General features: G+C 36.7%; 1 protein-coding gene across 1 annotated transcript in view; it reads left to right on the top strand.

The window, feature by feature from the left end:
* The window catches only part of CPLANE1 (ciliogenesis and planar polarity effector 1), a 125,061-nt gene that overhangs the window by 20,453 nt on the left and 83,109 nt on the right, over nucleotides 1-21,499 (top strand). Inside the window, 10 exon segments of the mRNA XM_036746498.1 lie at nucleotides 834-998; nucleotides 3,752-3,925; nucleotides 7,298-7,526; nucleotides 8,183-8,322; nucleotides 11,100-11,317; nucleotides 13,288-13,452; nucleotides 15,160-15,298; nucleotides 17,403-17,512; nucleotides 17,672-17,830; nucleotides 17,930-18,038. Of these exon segments, the coding sequence (XP_036602393.1) occupies nucleotides 834-998; nucleotides 3,752-3,925; nucleotides 7,298-7,526; nucleotides 8,183-8,322; nucleotides 11,100-11,317; nucleotides 13,288-13,452; nucleotides 15,160-15,298; nucleotides 17,403-17,512; nucleotides 17,672-17,830; nucleotides 17,930-18,038 (1,608 nt within the window).

Raw genomic sequence — 21,499 nt, 5'->3', positions numbered from 1 at the left:
TTCCTAGCTTTTAAATAGCAATCATTCAATCAATAAACATTTATTAAGCACCTACTATGTGGCAGGCACTCTGTTAAGCTTTGGGGGTACAAAAAGGGCCAAAAGACAATCCCTGCCCTGAAGGAGCTTGTAATTTTTGACCACTTAGAAAGCATTTTACCTGAGGATACTTCATGGTAGGCAGTTCCTCAGGAGGTTTCATTGTTTTCCTTTCTGTTCTACCCTGTATATATTTGAAACCTGAATCATCATTAGTCTAAAGTAAATGCTAATGTGTAAATTTCTTCATCAGACTTTTAGATAGATGAGCATTATGTGAAATAAAATAGGATCTGTTGAAACGTGGATAATTGTAATCCAACCAGTTAAGTCCATCAGAAATTAAACCTCTACTGTGTGCAAAGCACTGTGCTAGTTGACACAAAGACAAAATGAAAAACTTTCTATGATCTCAAGGAGCTTGTGTATAATATGTAAACCAGTAAGTATATGCATGATAATTTTAGGAGGAGGGAGTGAGCACTAACAACTAGTGGCATTAAGAATGGTTTACCGTCAAGAATGGCACATGAACTGAGCTTTGAAGGAAGCTAAGTTTTCTGAGAGATGGAGGTGAGGAGGAAGGACATTTCAGGTACTGGGGAATGGCAGAGAAGTAAAGAGTAGGGAATGGGGAGCAACAAGAAGGCTAGTTTTGCTGAAATGCAAACTGAAGGGCAGTAATAAGAAATAATCTTTGAGGTATAGATTGTAGCTTATTCAGAACTTAAAGAAGAGCTAAGCATTATTTTTTTGTTTTTAATGAAAGCTTAACATTTTATCATTTGGTCAAGGAGGAAAGAAGACATACATTCTTCAGACACGCTATTATCTTGCTCAATTGTATTGTCATCTCTATTGTTATAATTTAAATGATGCTCAAGGAATGTGTGATCATTTGGTAAGAGAAATACTGAGACAGTCTCAAATGTCTATCAAAGAAGAGGAATATATTCCAGGTATGTTTTTAATGTGAATATATCTAATTTTGCTAGTGTCCAAAACATATGAATATAGACTTAAGTTTGCTATTGAAAATTTGATGCCCTTCCTCCAAAGTGGAAATCTTCATGGTTGTATAATGTTGGTTAAATTCTTTCCAAAAGGAATACATATTAGTATTCCAAATATCTTCTTTGATACATTTTTTCTGTAGCTCTTCATTTATTAAAGTGGCTCATTGAGGTCATCACCAATTTTCTTTAATTAATATAAGCCACGAAGTAACTTAATGCTTTGTTCTTTAGATTTAAATACTATATCACTAAGCAGGTACAAAAATATAAATGCATAATAACTTTGTTAATGGGTTAGGCTTACTTGAAGAATTGGAAAAATGGATAAAGATGGGAACATATGGCATGCACTTATAATAGCTTCAACTTGATTTAGAAGCTATTGAAATGAAACATTGTTAATAGTTAAAGGAAAGGACATTGATATAGACTCATGAATTTCTACATTGGTTTAATATATAATCTTTGTGTCATGGGATATTTTTGTTATTGTTCAATACTCAGAAGCTCTTTAAAAAAAAAAAACTACTGGATTGTTTTCTGAATGGTTGAAGTTACCAAAAGTCCGATGGATTAGCAAGCATTTCTTCATTTATTAATTCAATTATTAGTTATACTTAGTAGGATATATGCCAGGTACTGTACTAGGTAGGGGGGTAGAGGGAAGGATACAAAGACATAATTGAAGCAGTCCCTGCCCTAAAAGAGCTTACATTCTGGGGAAACAATTTGTACATACCCAAAATTTATCTAAGTATAAACAAAATACATGACAATAAATGCAAGCTGATTTTTTATGTATAAGGTAGCACTTCAGTTGAGCGTTGAAGGAAAATGTGGGTTCTAAAAATCAGTGATGAGGAGGAGTACATTCTAGGTATGGGGAACAGCCTGTGGGAAAAAATACCCAAACCTGGAGATGTGGAATGTTGTGAATGAGGGACAATAAATAGGCCAGTTTTATTGGATCATATTGAGGGTGAAGGGAAGTGTTATACAGGATAGCCCAAAAGTCTTAGTTCAGTGTAAAGCTTTAATAGCATAAAACTGCACCAAGATGCTTGGACCATTCTGCATAATAAGGCCAGAAAGGTAGATTGTAGCCAGGTTTTGAAGGGCTTTAGGTATCAAACAGAAGAGTTTTTATTTGATCCTAGAATTAATAAGGACCCACTAGTCAGGGAAGTGACTTGACTTGTGCTCTTTATCATTGGGGTCTTTTTTTGGTTTTGGATTTGAGTTTGAGATGCAGTTGAAGAAATCTCAGAATCTGCTCAATTGGTACAAACTGTCCTTAAGGATTGGATTAATAAGGCCTTGACAAGCAGAAAATTAAGTTCTTGAGGGTAGGATTTTGTTTCCTTGGAATTTTATAATTAATAGATAAGGTTTGGGTCCAAGTCAAGAATACTAAAATAATATTATTTCTTAGTATTTATCTTAGTGGGGCAAGGGGGCCTTAGCATGCTTGGAGAATGCGTACAGGACATCTGGTTCCAAATGCCCGGTAGCTAGTTGGCAATGCTGGACTGAAGCTCAGGAGAGAGGCTAGGGCCAGGATCTATAGATCTGGGAATCATGTGCCTAGAGATAATTGTACCATTGGGAGCTAATGAGGTCACTAAGAGAGAATTTAAAGAAAGAAGAGAATAGGGCTTAGCATTCCCCCGATAGTGGCCAAAGCCACAGTCAGGGGACAGGAAATAGATGATGATCCTGTGAAGGATACAGGTAGGAAAACCAAGAGATAGCAATCAAAGAAAAGCCAGAGACAACAGTAGGGTCAAATGCTACAGAAACATCAGAAGAATGGGAACTAAGAAAAGACCTCTGGATTTGGCAGTTAAGAGAAAGCTGTTTCACTTTGGAGAGGGCAGTTTCATTTGAGTGATGAGGTCAGAAGCTTGATTGCAAAAAGTTGAGGTGTGAGAGGAGACAACATATAAGCAAAGATAACTAGACAACTTTTTCAAGGAGAAAAAGCAGTGAAAAAGAATAGAGTTTAAAGGATGATAACTTGAGAGAACTTTAGAGTCAACTGAATGTTAGCCACAAGATAAGTGAGATGAAACTGTAACATGTTTTACATGGGATACATTCTATTTGGGCATGTAAGTTCTTTCCTCTTCACATCTGAAGAAACTAATGGTTCCTTTCCACCTCCTCCAAATTGATATGACAAAATTGAGCAGTTAGTAATGTTAGAAAGATTATAATTTCCACTTAGTATACAGGACATGCTATTATATGAAATGACCTACAATGACCATATTCTTGAGAAATGAGATTGAATTTTGTATTTTAGCTGTGTGATATACATCTTATATGTTTTTAAAACCCGAATTTTAATATAGTTTATTTAGGATTCGAATTGCTAAAGTCCTTTTCTTTGTAGTTTTCAAAAAAAATAGCTAAGATTATAATTCTTGCATCACTAGAATTATGTTAATAAGACTCCTTGTATTTTAAAATTATTCTGATTTTAATACTTGAATTAATTGTTTAACATTCCTATTATTTTTGAGGTTAGATACCAAGACATAATCGCCAATTATGTCTTTTTGGTTTTTTTTCATCATAGACTTGAGTATAGTGTATAGTTGCGTATATAAAGAATTGTTAGATGGATGTTTAACACTTTTCTGCTGGTTTGTTTAGAGTCCCCTCGTACTACCTGTGTTTTTGTTGTTTTTTAGTTTCAGAGAGTTTTCGTTGTGATTTTGGAATAATTGGAAATGTTCATCCTGAAGCTGCACTTGTGGTTGTTCGGTGCATGGCTCGATTCATGGCTGCCTATTTCACCAACCAGCAGCTTTATGTGCTCCCACCTCACAATGTGGGCATTCTTCCTCCACTTCATATAGAATCAGGTATTTTTATTGAAAGAATAATATTTAACTATGCCTCAGCTTAAACAATGCTTTATTGTTCTCAAATATAACACTTTAGATTATGCTTCCGATTGATTGACAGCACTTAAAGATAGTTCTCTAGCTTGAATTAAGTTGACTTTTGTAACATGAAAATGCCAATAAGATCAGGTTCTTACATTCATTGACTGGAGATATTCTGTCATCTCTTTTTGGTAATTGATAATCATAAGGATTCCTGTTACTGGATGTTTTTTAGTGCAACCTGGACAAGCTTTATTTGTCACAGATGTTGTATAGATAGTCTTTTTTTATAAGTAAATTTTTGTTAATAATTCTTTATGAATGAATATAACAACCTTTTCCTTCTGCCTCTCACCCCTTCAACCAGTGAGTTTTCATGAGATCCTTCATACAGAAATGATATCTGACTTCATTTCCACTTTTGGGATTCTGTGGTTTCTGTGTCTATTTAGAACAGAACTGTCCTCTTTATAAACATATATACATTCAGACATATTACAGCAAAGTTCCATGCATTTATTAGATTGCACATTTTAAAAATTTGTGATCATTTAGCAAGGTACTGGGTTGAAGTTTACTTTTGTTCTTAACGTGAAGGGAGATATAGGGATTTAGGACAGAGGATCTTAGAATTTCAAGGGACCTTAGAATTCATCTCATCCAACTGCTTCATGTTCAATATCAGGACTTCTAATTTTTTTCCACTCGTTACCCCTTCAGCACTTCTTAAACTGTGGGTCGCAATCTTGTATGGAGTCATGACCCACAGTTTAGAAAGCACTGTCTAGATGAGGGAACTGAGGCCCAGAGAAGTTAACTGACTGGTCCAGTGGTAGTACATTTAAACAATTGACAATTTGAGAACAAATTGTTGCTAAACACTTTAGAAAAAAAAATAACCTAGTTATTGGCCATGCTGCCATTTTAGTCAATAGAATAATTAAAAGTATTCTCATTTGTTCATTAAAACAGGTCCTTGGGAACTTTTGCCTCCCAGTACTTAGGGATTTTTTACTATATATATATAGTTATATTCATCTTGATTAATGAATCACTTGGAAACAAGGCTTATTTATATCACGGTTCATTGGCTCACACTTTAAAAACTGGAAGGGACTTGAAAGGTTGTCTGGTTCAACTTCTCAGAGAGGCCCAGAGAGGTAAAGTCACTTCCTCAAGGCCACATAGATAGCAAATAGCACAATTGGCTTGTGTATTCAGATCCTCTAATGCCAGAGTCTGCATTTTTTTCAGGCAGCTTGTCAGGAAGATCCAAATTCACATCCATTGGATATTTACTAGCTGTGTGACCCTGGGCATATCACTCTTTGTCTGCCTCAGTTTCCACAACTGTGAAGTGAGGATAATAACCCCACCTACCTTGCAGAGTTATTGTGAGGATTAAATGAGAGAATATTTCCAAAGTGCCCTGCACAGTGACTGGTGCATAGTAGGTACTTAATAAATGCTTATTTCTTTCCTTCTTTCTACATTGTTTTCCATGACCATGTTAAAATTGGCCACATTTTTCGTATTTGTTCTATAGAGTTCAACTGTAATTTACTTGTGTAACTTTACAGGATATAAATGCTTTCATGCATAACTTCTATTTTGTCCTTACATATTTGAACATAAAACAAATCATAGGCAAAATTTTTAGGTGAGTAACATTTGCCTTTAGAAGTTCCAGACTCTTCTTTTTGTATCCTTTTACTTTTTCGTTGGTGACTTCTTTCTTCATGTGCAGGTTTTGTCTGGGGTGGGAAACTTGTGACCTCGAGGCCACATGTGGCCCTCTAGGTCCTCAAGTGCAGCCCTTTGACTAAATCCAAACTTCACAGAATAAATCCCCTTAATAAAAGGATTTGTTCTGTAAAACTTGGACTCAATCAAAAGGCTGCATCCAAGGACCTAGAAGGCCACATATGGCCTCAAGGCTGCAGGTTCCCCACACCTGTCCATGCTTAATTAAAATATGGCCTTTTGAGTGAAGTTCACTGGCTTAGATAACCAGAAGCTGTGGGCAATGAACTTAGGTGAATTTAGAGAGTTAGGTAAGTTACAAGATAGTGAGCACTGTTAGTCAGACTATAGGCAACTAGATTTGAGAAAAGTGAAAGGAAGCTAAGCACTAAAGTAAAAGTAAAAGGAAGCTAAGCAAGGCCTTTAGGTAGAGTAGAATGATTAGGTAACAAGCTTAAGCCATTGCTATAATAGGACAGGGTATAATGCTGGCATGTGAACTGTTGCTCCATTGTAGGCTGCTAGGGTTCTGAGTGCTATTATCCTACCCATGGATAACTCTGTTTGGCTCCCTTCTCTTTGCCAAGCAGAACACTAGACGTTGAAGGAACCTTTTCCAGTTAATATGACCTCTTTTCTTATTGGGATGGAAAATCATCTTTATCCACTCAGGAACCTTGGGTATTGGTGGCCAAAGACAAAAAGAGCCTCATCTTCTGGCTTTTTTGGGGTCTCATTGGGATGCTGAGGGCTGCTGTGGCTGTGGGCTACTCTGTCAGGATGTCTGTAGAACCTTTGACATTGGATTTGTCATCAGGGAGCCTGACATATTGTGTTGATTGGAGGTCTGAGTGGGGACTGACAAAAGAATCTAGTCTTGGTTATTTACATTTGTTTTTGCTGCCCTCAGTCTCCTCCTCTGTTCTCAGTCTTGAAAAATGGTCAAGAGTCAGAATTGAGTGTGGGAAAGAAAGAAGAGAATGAGAATACTCTAGGCAAAAAAAAATAAGTGATACTCTTTGATCTGAACCCAAACTTGATTCTCAACACCTAGGGTGTTAAGCCCCTTTAAGATAATAGCTCCAAGGATGTCCTAAATAAGCCTTTAGGGCATTAACTTCAAATCCACAAGGCTGTATAGAGACAGTTTTATATTTGTTGATTGATTTAAATATTGCGTAAATGAGTCTTGATCTGTGAGTCAAATCCAGGTGTTTGCATTTTTATCCATACCATTCACATAGGTAGTGAAAAGGAACTTTTAGAATATGTTAAGTATCATTTGGAAAGTCCATTTGGGTTCTTTGGATTTCTGTGGCTTTGTTTTAAAGAAGCCAGCCTAAGATCTCCAAGAACACTAAGTAAAGTGGTTTCATTCTAAAAAAAACCCAAAACCTCAAATACTTCTCCTCTCCTCCAAATAACCCCAAACCCTAAACAGTTTTACAGTTTGGGACTTTATCGCAGAAGATTGAATGAATCAGCCAGTTGGGGAGGTCAACATAGGCATTTAAGGAAGCATGCAGGTATCCTAAAAAAATCCCAAGTTGTTTTATAAATATACTTAAAATTTTATATTTCTTCTTTTTATTTATTTGTTCGCAGAACAGTCTGTTCGAATCATTCCTCTGCAACACTCTAAGGTGGCAAGTGTTATTAGAGATCAAAACCTCTCTTATCTGTGGACAGTTGAATATGCTCTTGAATTGCTGTTTATCACTGGTCTGATCCCAGAGGCTGTGTGGCTTGCTCACAGACTTGGTGACTGGAAGATGGCTGTTTCAATTGGTTTAGCCTTCCAATTATGCTATAAAAGTAACAGCAATTTATCAAGGTGTGTATTTTTCAAGTATAAGTTCACACTTACCACACTAGTGTCATAATTTTGAGAGTTTAATTTTTGTTATTACTATTTTTTGCATTTTTATAGGAACTTTGTCACTTCCAAATGTATTTATTTCAGATTAATACTCACCTTCAAAGGGGCACTTACTATACATTTTATATAGAAATTGAAAGAAATAAATTATATTCTCATTTTTTTCTATAATTGAGGCTATAAAGGAGTCAGTTAAAGTGGTTTGTTTTCTGTTGTTTTTAAAATTCTGAGTAATATTTATTTGATCTCTGAAGATGAGGACAGTATAGTTTTGTGGAAAGAGCACCAGACAGTGAATTCTAAAAACTGGGCTCTTAGCCCCAGTTCCTATACTGTTAGCCATGAAACTATAAACACGTTTATTAACTTTTTTCTGCCTCATTTTCCTCATTCATAAGTCAAGAAAAATATTTGCACTATTTATTTCTTAAAGTATAATTTTAGGCAAGGAGCTTGTTAAATAGTAATGTACTACATTTGTAATATCTGTTATTTTATTATATATAACTATCTTTTTATAAATTAAAGATGTGTAATAAATCTTGGCATTTTCACTTTTTCCATAATAGGATTGACTTTTTCCTTTGTTTTCTTTTCCCAAATGATTTGAGGTATAAGAAGAAGGACTTGACTCTACCATTAAACATGACTCCAACACGAATTTTTCAGGAAAAACTACAGTGTTTTTTAGGTCAGCCAGCATCTTTGGAAGTAGTTAATGAGTTTGGTCCTAAATACAAACAGTTTACAGGTATGGTACCTATCATTTGGTGTTACATGTATCAGGTTAATTTATGTAAATTCCTTCATGCTGTTTCTAAAAGTCTTATGTGTCCATGGATTGAACTATACCTTAATTTTATTATCTGAAAAGAGTAGACAGTACTTGCAGTTTAAATACCTGAGCTCTCCCAAACTCATTAAGAACTTGATGGACCTGTGATATTTTTGTGGTTCCTCTTCTTATGTATGTACATTACAATCTCTTTATATTTTTATTGTTGTGCCTTTCTTATATCTATTTTTCCAGTAATCCTTCATAGAAAACAATTTAAGATGCAAGGAATACATACCTTCCCCAGGGGTGCTTCCAGAATCTGTCTTTACACTATCACTCAGTAACCTTGCTTCATTAAGGGTCCCTATTTATCATCCAGTCAGGATTCTACTAGCTGTTATCTGCTACCCTCCAGGACATTTTCCCTCCTTCCTCAAGGAATTCATTGCCTGGTTCACAGTCTTTCTCTTCTCTCCTGCTCCTGTCCTCATGCCAGAGGACTTCAATTTTTTTTTTTTTGTTTTTGGCAGGGCAATTGGGGTTAAGTTACTTGGCCAAAGTCACACAGCTAGTACATGTGTTAAGTGTCTGAGGTCGGATTTGAACTCAGGTCCTCCTGACTTCGGGGCTGGTGCTCTGCTCACTGCGCCACCTAGCTGCCCCCAGAGGGCTCCAACAAACATCTTGATACTCCCTCAAATACCTTTACTTCCTAGTTCCTTGACTTGCTCTTTTCCCATGACTTACCACCCCACCCCACTTAAGCTGCAGAAATGGTCATAACCTTGCTCTTGCTATTGTATGTAAATATTCCACTTTCATGTTCATGAACTCAGAAATTCCTTTATCTGATTATAATCTGTTGTGATTCTCCCTTTCCTTCTGCCTCACAACCCCTATATTTGTTCTTTATCTTTCCTGTAGCCTCTGGTGCCTCTATCCTTCAGTTCTTTTCCAGGCCATAGCTCCTATACTGGCTACACTCTAATCCCTTGCCCATCCATACATCTTAGTAAACTCTCCTCTTCTCTCTAGTCTCCTAGTTCTTTATTGGAATCTTGCCCTGCCAAGCCTCATCCTTATATCACTCCTATGACTACTGCATTCACTCTTAGTCATGTGCTTCTAAATAATGGGAAAAATATGAAACTGTTCAGATTGGGTTCATGACAAATTGATTTTGTGTAATCTTAACTGGGACCTCACTATGGCATAGTGATTGTTTTGTTCCTCCCTAATCAATCCACTGTCTCACCACAGCAACTTTTCCAGACCTTTTCTTCCCTCCTTAAACCATACTTTACCCTACCTTCTCAACCAAGAACTTTGCCTCTCTCGCTCCTCCTGCCCCCCACTTTGGATTTTACTTGGTGATCTCATCAGCTCCTGTGGGCTCATATGGGTTTAGTGATCTATTCACATGCTTCCTAGATTTTTATACATACACACATACACACATATATGTAGCCTGTATAATGCTTGTCTCTTTGGAGCAGCTAGGTGGCACAGTGGACATAGTACTGAGTGTGGAGTCAGGAAGATCCAAGTTCAAATCTGGTCTCAGACACTTGCTAGCTTTATGACCTTGGGCAAGTCACTTCACCGTTTGCCTCATTTTCTTCATCTGTAAAATGAGCTGGAGAAGGAAATGACAAACCGCTCCAGTATTTTTGCCAAGAAAACCCAGAAAGGGGTCATGAAGAATTGGACATGACCAAAATGACTAAACAACAAGAAGTCTCTATCACCTATTGCCTTTTGGACATCTCTGATTAGATGTCCCATTGGCATCTCAAATTGAACATGGCTAAAACAGAATTCATCATCTTTTTCTCATACCTCCCCTGTTGCCAACTTCTCCCTTATTGTCACGGGGACCACCGTCTCAGTCATTCAGGCTCCCAACTTCGGTGTCTTCCTTGATTCTGCATTCACATCAACTTCACATATCCAGTCTATTGTCTACCTTCTCTACATCTTTTGTATGACTTTCCTCCCAATTCACATAGCCGGCCGCCCTGGTGCAGGCCCTCATCGTCACATGCCTGTACTATCACAGTTGCTTTTTGGTTGGTCTCTCTGACTTGTCTTTCTGCTTTCCGTCCATCCTCCATCCAGTTGCCAGAGTGATTTTCCTAAAGCAGAAGTATGAACATGTCAGCCCTTCTTTGAATTCCAGGGGCTTACACTGATCCTACAGGTCCAAACATAAAATCCTCTGACATTTAAAGCTTTTTACCACTTGGCTCCTTACTACCTTTCCAGTCTCCTTGGACTCTTCTTCTCTCTACTATCTATCAGCAATACCATTTTTCTTGATGTTTCTCACACGTCCCTCTTATCACCTGACTGTATGTTTGTACTTGCTTCTGGGATGCTTTCCTCCTCATCCACAGCTTTTAGCTTTCTTGGTCCTTTCAGATTCATCTCAAATCCTGATCTCCCTTGCTGCTAGTGTATTTCTCTGGGATTACCTTCCACTTATTCTGGATATATTTTGTATGAACATTGTCTCCCCCATTTAAATGTGAGCTCCTTGAGGGCAAGGACTACATTTTTTGCTTCTCTTTGTCTTTGTATCCTTATTGCTTAGCAGAATGTCTGGCATATAGCAGACACTTAATAAATAATTTTAACTGATTGTATGTAAGTATATTTATGCTTGAGAGTTAATGTTTAAAAAGTTTAGGTGCTTAGCTTTGAAATTTATTAGTTTCCATAAATTAAATATTTGTCTTCCCGTTTTATAGATCCCATTGAAGAAGAAGATGTAGACCTACTTTTTAATTCCATACAAGAAGTATTGAAAGCAGCAGTTATGGCTGATGCCGATATTCTCTCAGAGACATTTCAGCTTTTGATAGACTCAGCCAAAGACTTCAGTAAGAGGTTATGGGGCTTAGTACCTATGGGCTTGTATCTTCCCTCTCCTCCATTATATTGTCCTCAGCCAGCTGTTCTTAGTGAGGTAAATACGATGGATTAAAGTTTAAAGTACTTTGAAAATCAGTTATCCTGTTCCTTTTTTATTTTACTGTATTTTTAAATAAATTATTTTTTCTCATTTTTATATCTCCTTTGTTTCCATTGAGTCCCCTCTTCCTCCAGAAAGCCATCTCATATAATAAAAAATAAAAAAGAGGGGAAAAACCTTTTCAGAAAAAAATAACATATTGGAAGAATCATCTGCTGTGTTACACCCCTGCAAAGATATAGGGGGAGGTGTCTTCTCATATCTTTTTGGAGCCAAGCTTGATCATTGTAATTTTGCTGTATTATGTTTCCATTATTTTGTTGTTGTCCTTTCCATTTACATTTTTGTAGTCATGGTGTATATTATTTTCCTGTTTCTGCTTATTTCACTTTGCATCAGTTCACAAAGGTTTTCCCTTGTTTTTTTTGTTCATCATATTCATTGTTTCTTTCAACACAAAAATACTTTGTTATGTTCATATACTATAGCTATTCCCCAGCTGATTGGCAACTACTTTGTTTCAGATTCTTCTCTACTGAAAAAAAGTACTGCTATAAATATTTTGTTATTTATGAGGCTTTTCTTGTTGCCATTGACTTCGTTGGGTTATATCCTATAGCAGAATCAAAGGGTATAGACAATTTAGCCACTTAATTTGCATAATTCCAGGTTGCTTTCTAGATTGGTGTCCCGGTTCACAGCTCTGCCAATAGTGCATTATTACGCCTGTCTTTTCACAACCCTTGTAGCATTGAGTAGTCCTCTCTTGTGTTATATTGGCAAATTTACTGAATATGAGATGAAACTCTGGGGTTTATTTGATTTGCATTTCTTTTGTTATTAGTGATTTGGAGTAGTCATTCATATATGATTATTCATAGTTTTGTAGTCTTTTTTGAAAACTGTTCGTATCCTTTGACCATGTATCTATTGGGGAATGACTTTTGGTTTTATGTATTTCTGTTGGTTACATATATACGTGTATGTATGTATCTATCTATCTTTGATATTCGATCTGAGATATTTGATACAGTTTTTTTCTTATCTTAGTTATATTAATTTTGTTCATGCAAAATCTTTTCAATTACCTATAATTTATTTTACCTTTTGTAATTGCCTCTGTCTCTAGTTGTTTAACATTTGTTCCTAACCGTAGATATAAGAGGTATCTGATTTTGTTTCCTGTAAGGTTTTTGAAAATAAAACTGTAATAAAAATGGTATTCTGAAATATATAAAATCTTTTAAACCATTTACAAATGAGAATAGGTAATTTCATATAAAATTCTCATTAAGTAATTGAACAATATAGCGCTCTTTGTTTATTGTCACAACAAATCAGAGTTGAATTCCGGAAGTTCCCAAAAATACTTCCAGTCTGTATACAGAGGTATATAATAAATACTTCCAATCTGTTATTTGTTATTGCGCTGCCTATTTTGAAGGGCTATTTTTTTTCTTGTATTAGGTAGATAGTTTAAAAATAATGCCCCATAGAACCTTTTCATCATTTTATCCCTCTTTTGTTTCCTCTTCTCTGAGAATTTTATGTATAACTTAATTTTCTTTTTAAATATACAGTCAGTTGAATGAACAGCTTTCAAGGCTGTCTGCTTGTCTGTTTCTTTCTGGCTTTCCTTCTTTTCTCTTCTCTGCATTTTTTAAAAAAAGGTGCCATACTGACCTTTTAAAATTTAATCTAATTTTATTGAACAAAATTTTATTTCATTTCCTTCCTTGTAATTCTTTAGAAAATTTTCAGTTTGAGGATCATTAAATATCATTATTTCTTTCTTTTTAGCTTTGACTTTTGAAATTCTTTATTTCATTGATTCCCTAACCAAATGAAATAATATTTTTTAAAGCACAGTGCTTGGCACATAATAAAGATCTTAATAAATGATTGTTCCTTTCTCTTCATTTACAAACATGACACATTCCCTCTTTTTACTTTGCATTTCTCAGGACCATGGTGATGACCTCCTATTAAAAGCCGAGAAAGATTATCGCCAGAAGGTGTCTGGCATCCTGCAGCGAATCCTTCTGCTCTTCCGGGCAGCTTGTTGCTCCTTTCCTGCAGCTCAATGGTACATCTTAAAATTGAGGTGGTCAAGAAAAGTGATGCAAAAGGTAATGTCACCTTCACCGTTGGCCCTGCTGTTTGTCTTCACCATCCTGACTGATAGAATTTTCTCATCACCTTGTTCCCTCTTTTATGGCTGTCTCTGTTATTTTTACACTGAAGTGGAGCAGGGCTTTGGTTCAGTGTCTCATTGTGTGGAGTCACTCTTTTCTGTTGGATTTCTGGCCTTGTGGAATAGTCACTTGTGGTGCCTGCTCGCTTGCTCACCATATGGAGGCTAGGTTTGAAGCTCTCTGAGGACAGGGAAACTTTGTCATTTTTATTAGTGTCTCCAGCACTTAGCACAAAGCACTGACTATCTGTTGACAGGTTCCTAGTAAATGTCCAATTTAATGTGAGGCTGTGCTAGAAATAGGAGTGTCCTTGGCGAAAGAGGAGCCTAAAATATCCCTTCTTTCCTTTGTTTCTGGGTGAGATGACTGATGGTCAGTCAGCTCTTTCTGCCCTATCTTCACACTTGTATGAAGCAGTATCAAACAGGTTAAAATAAGTTACAAAAACATTTTGGGCCTTTTTGCCCATGTTGCAGAGCAGGACAGGGTTGGATTTTGTTAATTTTTCTCAAAAGTTTTATATGACCAACCATAAGCTTATGTGACAGAACAATTACCTGACCTGTCTAGGACTATTAAAAAATAACCAGACCTGTTGATTAGGGCTTAGATCTGTGCTTTCATTTTGTGTGTTCTACAAATGTAGTTCTTCCCTGCACCTCAGAGTTTTAGCATGTTGGCCAGTTTCCTGAGATGTCAAAGGCCTTGCCCAGAGGCATGTGGCTGGTGGTGTCAGAAATAGGACTTGAACCACACATACTAGACTGCCCCCTGATAAATCATACTTACAAACGGTAAGTAGAAAATGATGTTGATTTTATTGAGAAACCAGGCCTAGAGATCAGAAGGCTTTACAAGTTTCAGCATTCTCAATTTTCCTTTAGAGGAAGCAGAGGATAAATAAACGTTTTCCTTGTTTTAGAGATGGTGAAAAAATTAATAGAAGTTAAGTAATTTACTTAGCTTTTCTGTCTCTAAGGATATATGGGAGCTTCAGAATGGTTTAAATAAGATCCTTTTTTAAAGTATAATTGATTCTAGAAAGATTCTAACTGTATGGTTATGGCAAAATTTTATCATAGTCTCATTTTCCTTTCTTTTTGATTAAATCGAGTGTTTGTGTAGATCCAGAGCTACTCCATTTTGAGAATTACTCCATTTTGTTCACCTCTATTTGCCTGTAATTTCCCATGTGTCTGTTACAATGCAAGTAACCCAAAATAGGATATGATATAGTATTCTATTATGCAGCCTATTCTGAGGAACAGCCTAGCCCCCTACATCCTGTTATAAAGAAACCCCTAATCCCGAAACTGGGTAAAAGGAGTATTATACCAGGTTAACCTCGAGCCCACTGACATAGACCTTAACCAATCAATTTTTACCCCATCCCCACTCCTCTCCAGTCCTATAAAAAGCACTGTTTCCTCCCTGAATGGTATGACTCTACCTGAGTGGGAGAGGCACCTCACTGGCAAACTTAACAAATCTTGCTTTGTTTTATAAATTTCTGGTCCAGTTAGCTGGTTATTCCTGTTCCCCCATATTTGTGTAGACCCACAATGGTTCTTGTGAAATCAGTGTACTGGTGATTTCTAAATTCCTATAAAATTAATTTTTTAATCATTTTTCTCCTTTCAGATTCGAATGAAAGGCTCCCTTCCTTTATTGAGTCCTTTTCCAGAGTCTTTGCTTCATTATTGTAAAGTTGGTATGGCATTCTATCGACCTGGAGCCCCTGAAGACCAAAAGCTTGATGAAGTTTCATGTAAAACAATAGGTTTGTAGCAATATGAACTTAATGATTTATAATTTGATTTGGGGCTAAAGAAGAACTGCATGTGATAAGGTGCTTTCCTAGATTAAAAAAAAACTTTAAAAAATAATAGAATAGAGCATCTTTTGTATGTAAAAATATTAGTACGTGTATTTTTATGTTTCATATTTTATAACACGAATCTTTGTTGCCACTACTCAAAAATATTTAAAAATTTGGTTGCTATTTTTATGTTAGAACTTGTTAGAATTTGTAATGTCAGCACTCAAGAGAGTATACATATTTTGGGGCCACAGTTTCTTTAATTTGGGTCTTATGCCATTAAATAGTGGTTGTGATTGTAGTTTGAATAACATGGTTTATGTTTTAGGTGACACATAAGTGAATTTATAGAATTTTCAGTTGGGTGGGACCTTCAGTTGGAAAGGCCCAACCCTTTCATTTTGTAAATGAGGAAATTGGTTATAACCATTAATTCTGTACTTTTTTTTTTAATAATTGGATTGTTTTTCATTGTCTTTTATACTTTTTATAGTCTGTCCCTAGAGGAAGCACTCTTAGGAAAGGGTGAGAGATGGCAAAAAGTGCTAGGCTTTGGAAATACGGCTCCCTTAGATACCAGAACTCTACAGACTAAAGACTGAAGGTTGTTTTTTGTTTTTCCCCTCCTTGCTTTCCCCTTATTCCTTCAGCTGCTTGAATCTTTCAGGAAAACAAGAATGAGAATTAGGTGATGGCTAGAGGTGTTAAAAACAGGGCCACCAAACCCCTGAGTGTAACCCAAACCAGGTTAAAATGTAATTAGGAAACATTTAACAAAAATAAAAATACAATAAAATAGATAATTGCATTTTTAAACTAAGTCATTATTCAGCCTGCTACAATCCTTGTGAATGGTTAAGTTGCCCCCATTCTATTTGAGCTTGACACTTGCTCTAAGCTCCTCTGCCATCCTTGGTACTGACCTTGACCCTGTACTCCTCCTGGAAAGTACTCAGCTTTGCCACTGAGGAGCTGTGTAGCATCAGGAACATCCTGAACTGCACTTGACTTATCTCTGGAGGACAGGCTAGATGGAGTCCAAGGTATGTTCCACCTCCCAAATATTAAAATTCCTCACTGTCAGGTAGATATTTTTAAGTCTAATAGATATGGTAGAAGAATTCATTATTTTTTTAGAGACAGTTTTGAAAACTTTTCCCACTTGTCGTCCCTCTGTCCCCAAGGAAGCACACTTACAGATCAAGTAGAAAAGGTTGCCCATTTGAAAATGAGGTTAGATGGAGGTGGGCAATAAGTCTTTTTTAAAATTTTGAATGTATAGAGGCTATGTATACTAGTGTATTTTAGTAAGTATATTTATGTAATATATACCCAAGAGGCAAAGGCAGCTAGATGATGCAGTGGGTGGAGCACTGGGCCTGGGATCAGGAGGACTCATCTTCAAAAGTGTAAATCAGACATTTACTAGCTGTGGGACCCTGGGCAAGTCACTTAACCCTGTTTGCCTCAGTTCCTCTTCTATAAAATGATCTGGAGAAGGAAATAGCAAATCATTCTAGTAACCATGCCAAGAAAACCCTGAATGGGGTCACAAAGAGTCAGACACGACTGAAATAGCTCAACAAGAACAACAGAAAGAGGCAGCATGATGTAGTGAACAGGGAGCTGGTCCTCAGAGTCAGGAAGAGGTAGGTTTAAGGCTTGCCTCAGGCATATTGTTTGTGTGACCCTGAGCAAAGGCGTCTTGTGATTCCCCAGACAATTCTCTATGACTGTAAGTTACAGAATGTTGATCTCCATTGGTGCTGGGAATTCCTTATCTAGTGAGCTCACCAGAGCTTATCTGGTGATCTAGAAGATACATTCATACATCTATGTATGTATGTATATGTATACATATGCATATGTGTGTGTATACACACACACACACATACATATATGTGTATTTTTACAGGGTGTCTCAAAAGTCTTAGTGCACTTTAAAGCGTTGGTAGCTTAAAACTGCACTAAGACTTTTGGAACATTTTGTATATCTCTCTAAAATACAAAGACATGAGCATATATTGACTAATATTTTTCAGTTACATAACTATTTTTGATTCAGGTTGCTTCAGAGAACTCTGTGCTTTGTGTTGGATGCTTCATGTCCGGGAAAAATTGTCGTACAGTTGTAGACAATATCAGATAGCAAGAGAAAATGTGGAAAAGAAAAAGGTATTCATATTTAGAGTAAAATAATAGTGGTGATAACTGAATTCATTAGATTCTTTTGTGAAACTACTCTAAATGATCTTAACCTCATTTTAAAATGATTTTACTGAATGGAGAAAAATATTTCCAGAATTATTTCCCTCTCTATTAATTTCTCTCTAGGATATGGAGTTGGAGTTTGATTCTTGTATGGTAGAGCACTGTTTCAGTGCACTGGAATGGGCATGTAGAATGTTACCTTTCTCTAGGTTTATGAATATTGAAGAACTTGTGCAGGATATAATTTTGAGTCTTATTGGAGAACTCCCACCCACCAGAAAGGTAAAACTTTTAGCTCTTTGGGTGCTGGACCTTTGCAAGACTTTGACTTTATTGTTACTTCTTTACCCATAGAACTAAGATAAGTTTATTTTTGCATAGGTGGCAGAAATTTTGGTGAAAGCATTTCCCAATTCTGAAGATATAAGAGTACCTTTAAGAGAGAAATATAATTCTCTTCATCAGAGACTCAGACATTGTACCGTGAAAGGTAATGTGATTTCTTGATTTTGTTTGATAGTAAATGCATAAATTCCTGAGGAATATGATTTTTTAGTATTTACAACCTATAGACAATGCTCTTCTCTATGTTTCCTGTTTAGTAGACATGGAGAAAATGAGAAGCTAGAAAAACCTGTACATTTTAGGGAGGAACTACTTATATTGTTCTCTTTCCCCTTACTTTATCTCCCTTAGAATGTTCTCTATGAAGGCTTAAGGCCAATGTAGGTTAGTGGAAAGAATGCAGAATTTGGAGACACAGGACAGTATTTTAACTCCTGGCTCTGTCATCACTAGTTGTATGAATGCTGATGAGTCACTTAGCTGCTCTGGGCCTCAGTTTCCTTATCTGTAAAGTGAAGTTGTTGGATTAGGTGACACCTATGATTCTATGAATGAATCCTGTACAGAACAGGTGATCCTGTGGAAATTGAAAAAGAATTAGAAGACACCATGTGTTCTTAACTATTATCCATTGTCTGAGTCTGTTAATTTAGTCATTCCAACATTGTTGCATTATTTCTTTTATCAAGAAGCTTGAGCTGTCTTTAGTCTGAGAAGCATTTTGTTAAAAAGTTATTTATTCTTATTATTATAAATTTATCAGTCATTATTATTATTTACATGTAGCATCTACTGAATGTCCAGACCAGATCAATAAGTATATGTTAATATACTTATATCTGTTTTTAGAGATTTCTAGAGATAGTTTCTATAATTTCTGTTCTATATATTCTCTTGAAGTATTTATGCTTATAGTCTGAAACTAATTCCTTGTTTCTTTTATTAACTTCTAGACTTTTTTCCTTTTGTTCTTTTCTACTCAGTTGGAATGGAACACAGTAATTCTCTAACATCTAATTATCATCTCATTCAATGAACTAAAAAACTAATTTTATTAAAAAAACAGGCACTGTGCTAGGTATTGGGGGTACACATAAAACATTTTAAGAATGTTTTATTAATGCTGTTTGTTTTTATATCAAAGTCATTTTGGGGTATAGCCCTTGTCCCTTTTTGTACCTCTCCCTTCTCTTGTCCTCCAAAACTCCCCAATACCTTTCTTTTTCCCTCAGTGATCCTTTCCTTATAACAAAAAAGTCACTATGCAAAATTGTAAATCCAAGACAGAGACTGAGTCCCACAGCTGGTGTCACATTTTACATTCATTATCCCCACCCATCCAATGAAAGGAACGAGGAACATTTCTTTTTCCCTTTTCTAGGTCAAGATTAGTCATTGTAATTACACAGCATTTGTCTTTGTTTTAGTAATAGTCTTGTATAGTCATTGTGTATATTATTTTCCTTGTGCTTAATTCGACACATCGATTTATATGTTTTTCTGAATTTCTCATAGACATTTTTTTACAATATAATAATATTCCTTTACCTTCATACACTACAGTTGGTTCAGCCATTGTCTAATCATTGGGTACCTACTTTGTTTTCCATTTTTTGCTAACATAAAAAGTGCTCCAATGTATACTTTGGTATATATAAGAAATTTTCCTTAGGGCATCTTGAGGAGAAGATAGAAGGCTGCATTTGCCAAGCAAATCAAACTTGCACCACCGTGATCACTAGCTCTCCTTGGACCTTGATGGAGATAGCCTGGTACCCTGAATCCAAGAATTTGAGAATAGCAGCATCCTCCAAACCACTATACCTGCTTCCATTTTGGCTTTTGCAACCATCATTGAGAGGGGGAATCGTTGCAGAGAAGGAGTCCACCATTCTCATCACCACTAGTAACAACTGCTGACCAACTCTCTAGGCACAAGAACTCTGATAGAATCCCCTATGACCACAAGCTTTGCTTTTAGCACAAAGGTCCAGTTATCTTCACCACCTGCCAACTGTCTGCCATACTTACAGGACAGACAAGGTAGCCTAGCTGAAGCATCATGACACCCTGAGGGAGAGACAGGAGGCAGCATTTGCCAGACGGGTCAAATCACCACTAGCACTATCTTCTTCACCACTTCCCCTTAGACCCCAGTGGAGAATGCCCGGGGCCCTGAGCCCAAGAATCTTGGGAATAGTAATGCTTCTAGCCCAGTACCCATAGCCATCATCCTGAAATGCAGGGCCACTCATGTCACCCCCTACTCGGTAAACTCCAGTGGCTTCCTGTTGCCTCAAGGAGCAAATACAAAATACTTTCCTCATAACATAGTCCCTCCTACCTTTCTAGTGAAAGGATTAAGATTAATCCTGTATCATTTATTTATTGATCCTATTTACAATTAATTGATTTTGTCCTATAACTGCTTTTGTCCAGTAATTGTTGAAGTGGTGGTTCTTTGTCTCTGAAGAGATTCAGCTGGCCTGTAAGGCCTCAAGGAATTTAAACTGATCTTGGAGAATGCATGTGAACACAAGGGGGTTTGGGCCAGATATCTTTGCTCTACCAAGCTATCCTTGAAGGATGTCTGGTTTGCTGTCCAAAAGTCTGGGCTGCTATCTTGTACCGGGGCTCAAACAATGAGCACTTCTTAGTCTCATGAGAGAAGAAGTGGGGGGAGGGGCCGGTGTTGCTAGCCCATATTACCAAACTTTGAATCAATCACGTTGTTCCCTGTACCTCAGCTCTGTAGCCAGTCAGGTTGTCCTCAACCATATGTTACCTCCCTGTTTTGCTCTTTGTTCTGTACTCTCCAAAACCTATAAAAGAGCAACTGTTCTTTGGCATAAATGCAGGCAAGCCATTGAGCCATTTATGGAAAAGTAGCATTCCCCTGCTGATACATGTTATCTTGCTGGTAGATATGCCTCAGTTTATCTTTTTGTTAAGTTTAAATTGCAACACCAGTCTTCTTACACTTTACTCCTGTAAGGTATGATTGAATTTTGTTTAAATTTTGTTTTAAATTTTTATGGAAATATGATTTGAAGCCATACTGGTGGCTAATGTAGGAGGTAAAACTGTTTTTAGGGGGCAGTGAGGGGATGTTGGCCAGCTGATAATTAACATATCTAAAAGGCAGACTCCTTTTCTTTGTTCTTAGAAGGCCGTTTCCTGTATCTCAAAGAACTGCCAGGTGAGGTGTCATTCCCACCGGATGAGAGCCCATTAACCCAGACTCTGGTATTAGATAATGGGACTTTTATTATTGATATCCTGGGCTCAGATCTTCAGACTCACACTTTTGTCAATTCTCTTAGCAATTGAGGAGAAACTTTTCTTATGCAGACGAAAGAGGAGGAGACTAGAAGCATTTTTGGTCTTTCTTTTATTTAAATATAAGGAAAAATGAAAATGAGAAGGGAGGGGAGAACTGAAATATGGAAATAAGAAGATGTAATCAAGGGGTGGCATTTGGTGAATGCTGACCAATGTGAGTCAAGGTGGGAAATTCAAATCTGGATGAAATATAAAAGGACTTTTGTAACTAGCTTAAGGTATGCTTGTGCCTGGCTTAGAGTAACTCACCCATTAGAAATGATG

This window comes from Trichosurus vulpecula, chromosome 1, assembly GCF_011100635.1.
Source record: "Trichosurus vulpecula isolate mTriVul1 chromosome 1, mTriVul1.pri, whole genome shotgun sequence".
NCBI classification, from domain to species: domain Eukaryota; kingdom Metazoa; phylum Chordata; class Mammalia; order Diprotodontia; family Phalangeridae; genus Trichosurus; species Trichosurus vulpecula.
This window is presented reverse-complemented; position numbering and strand designations above follow the sequence as displayed.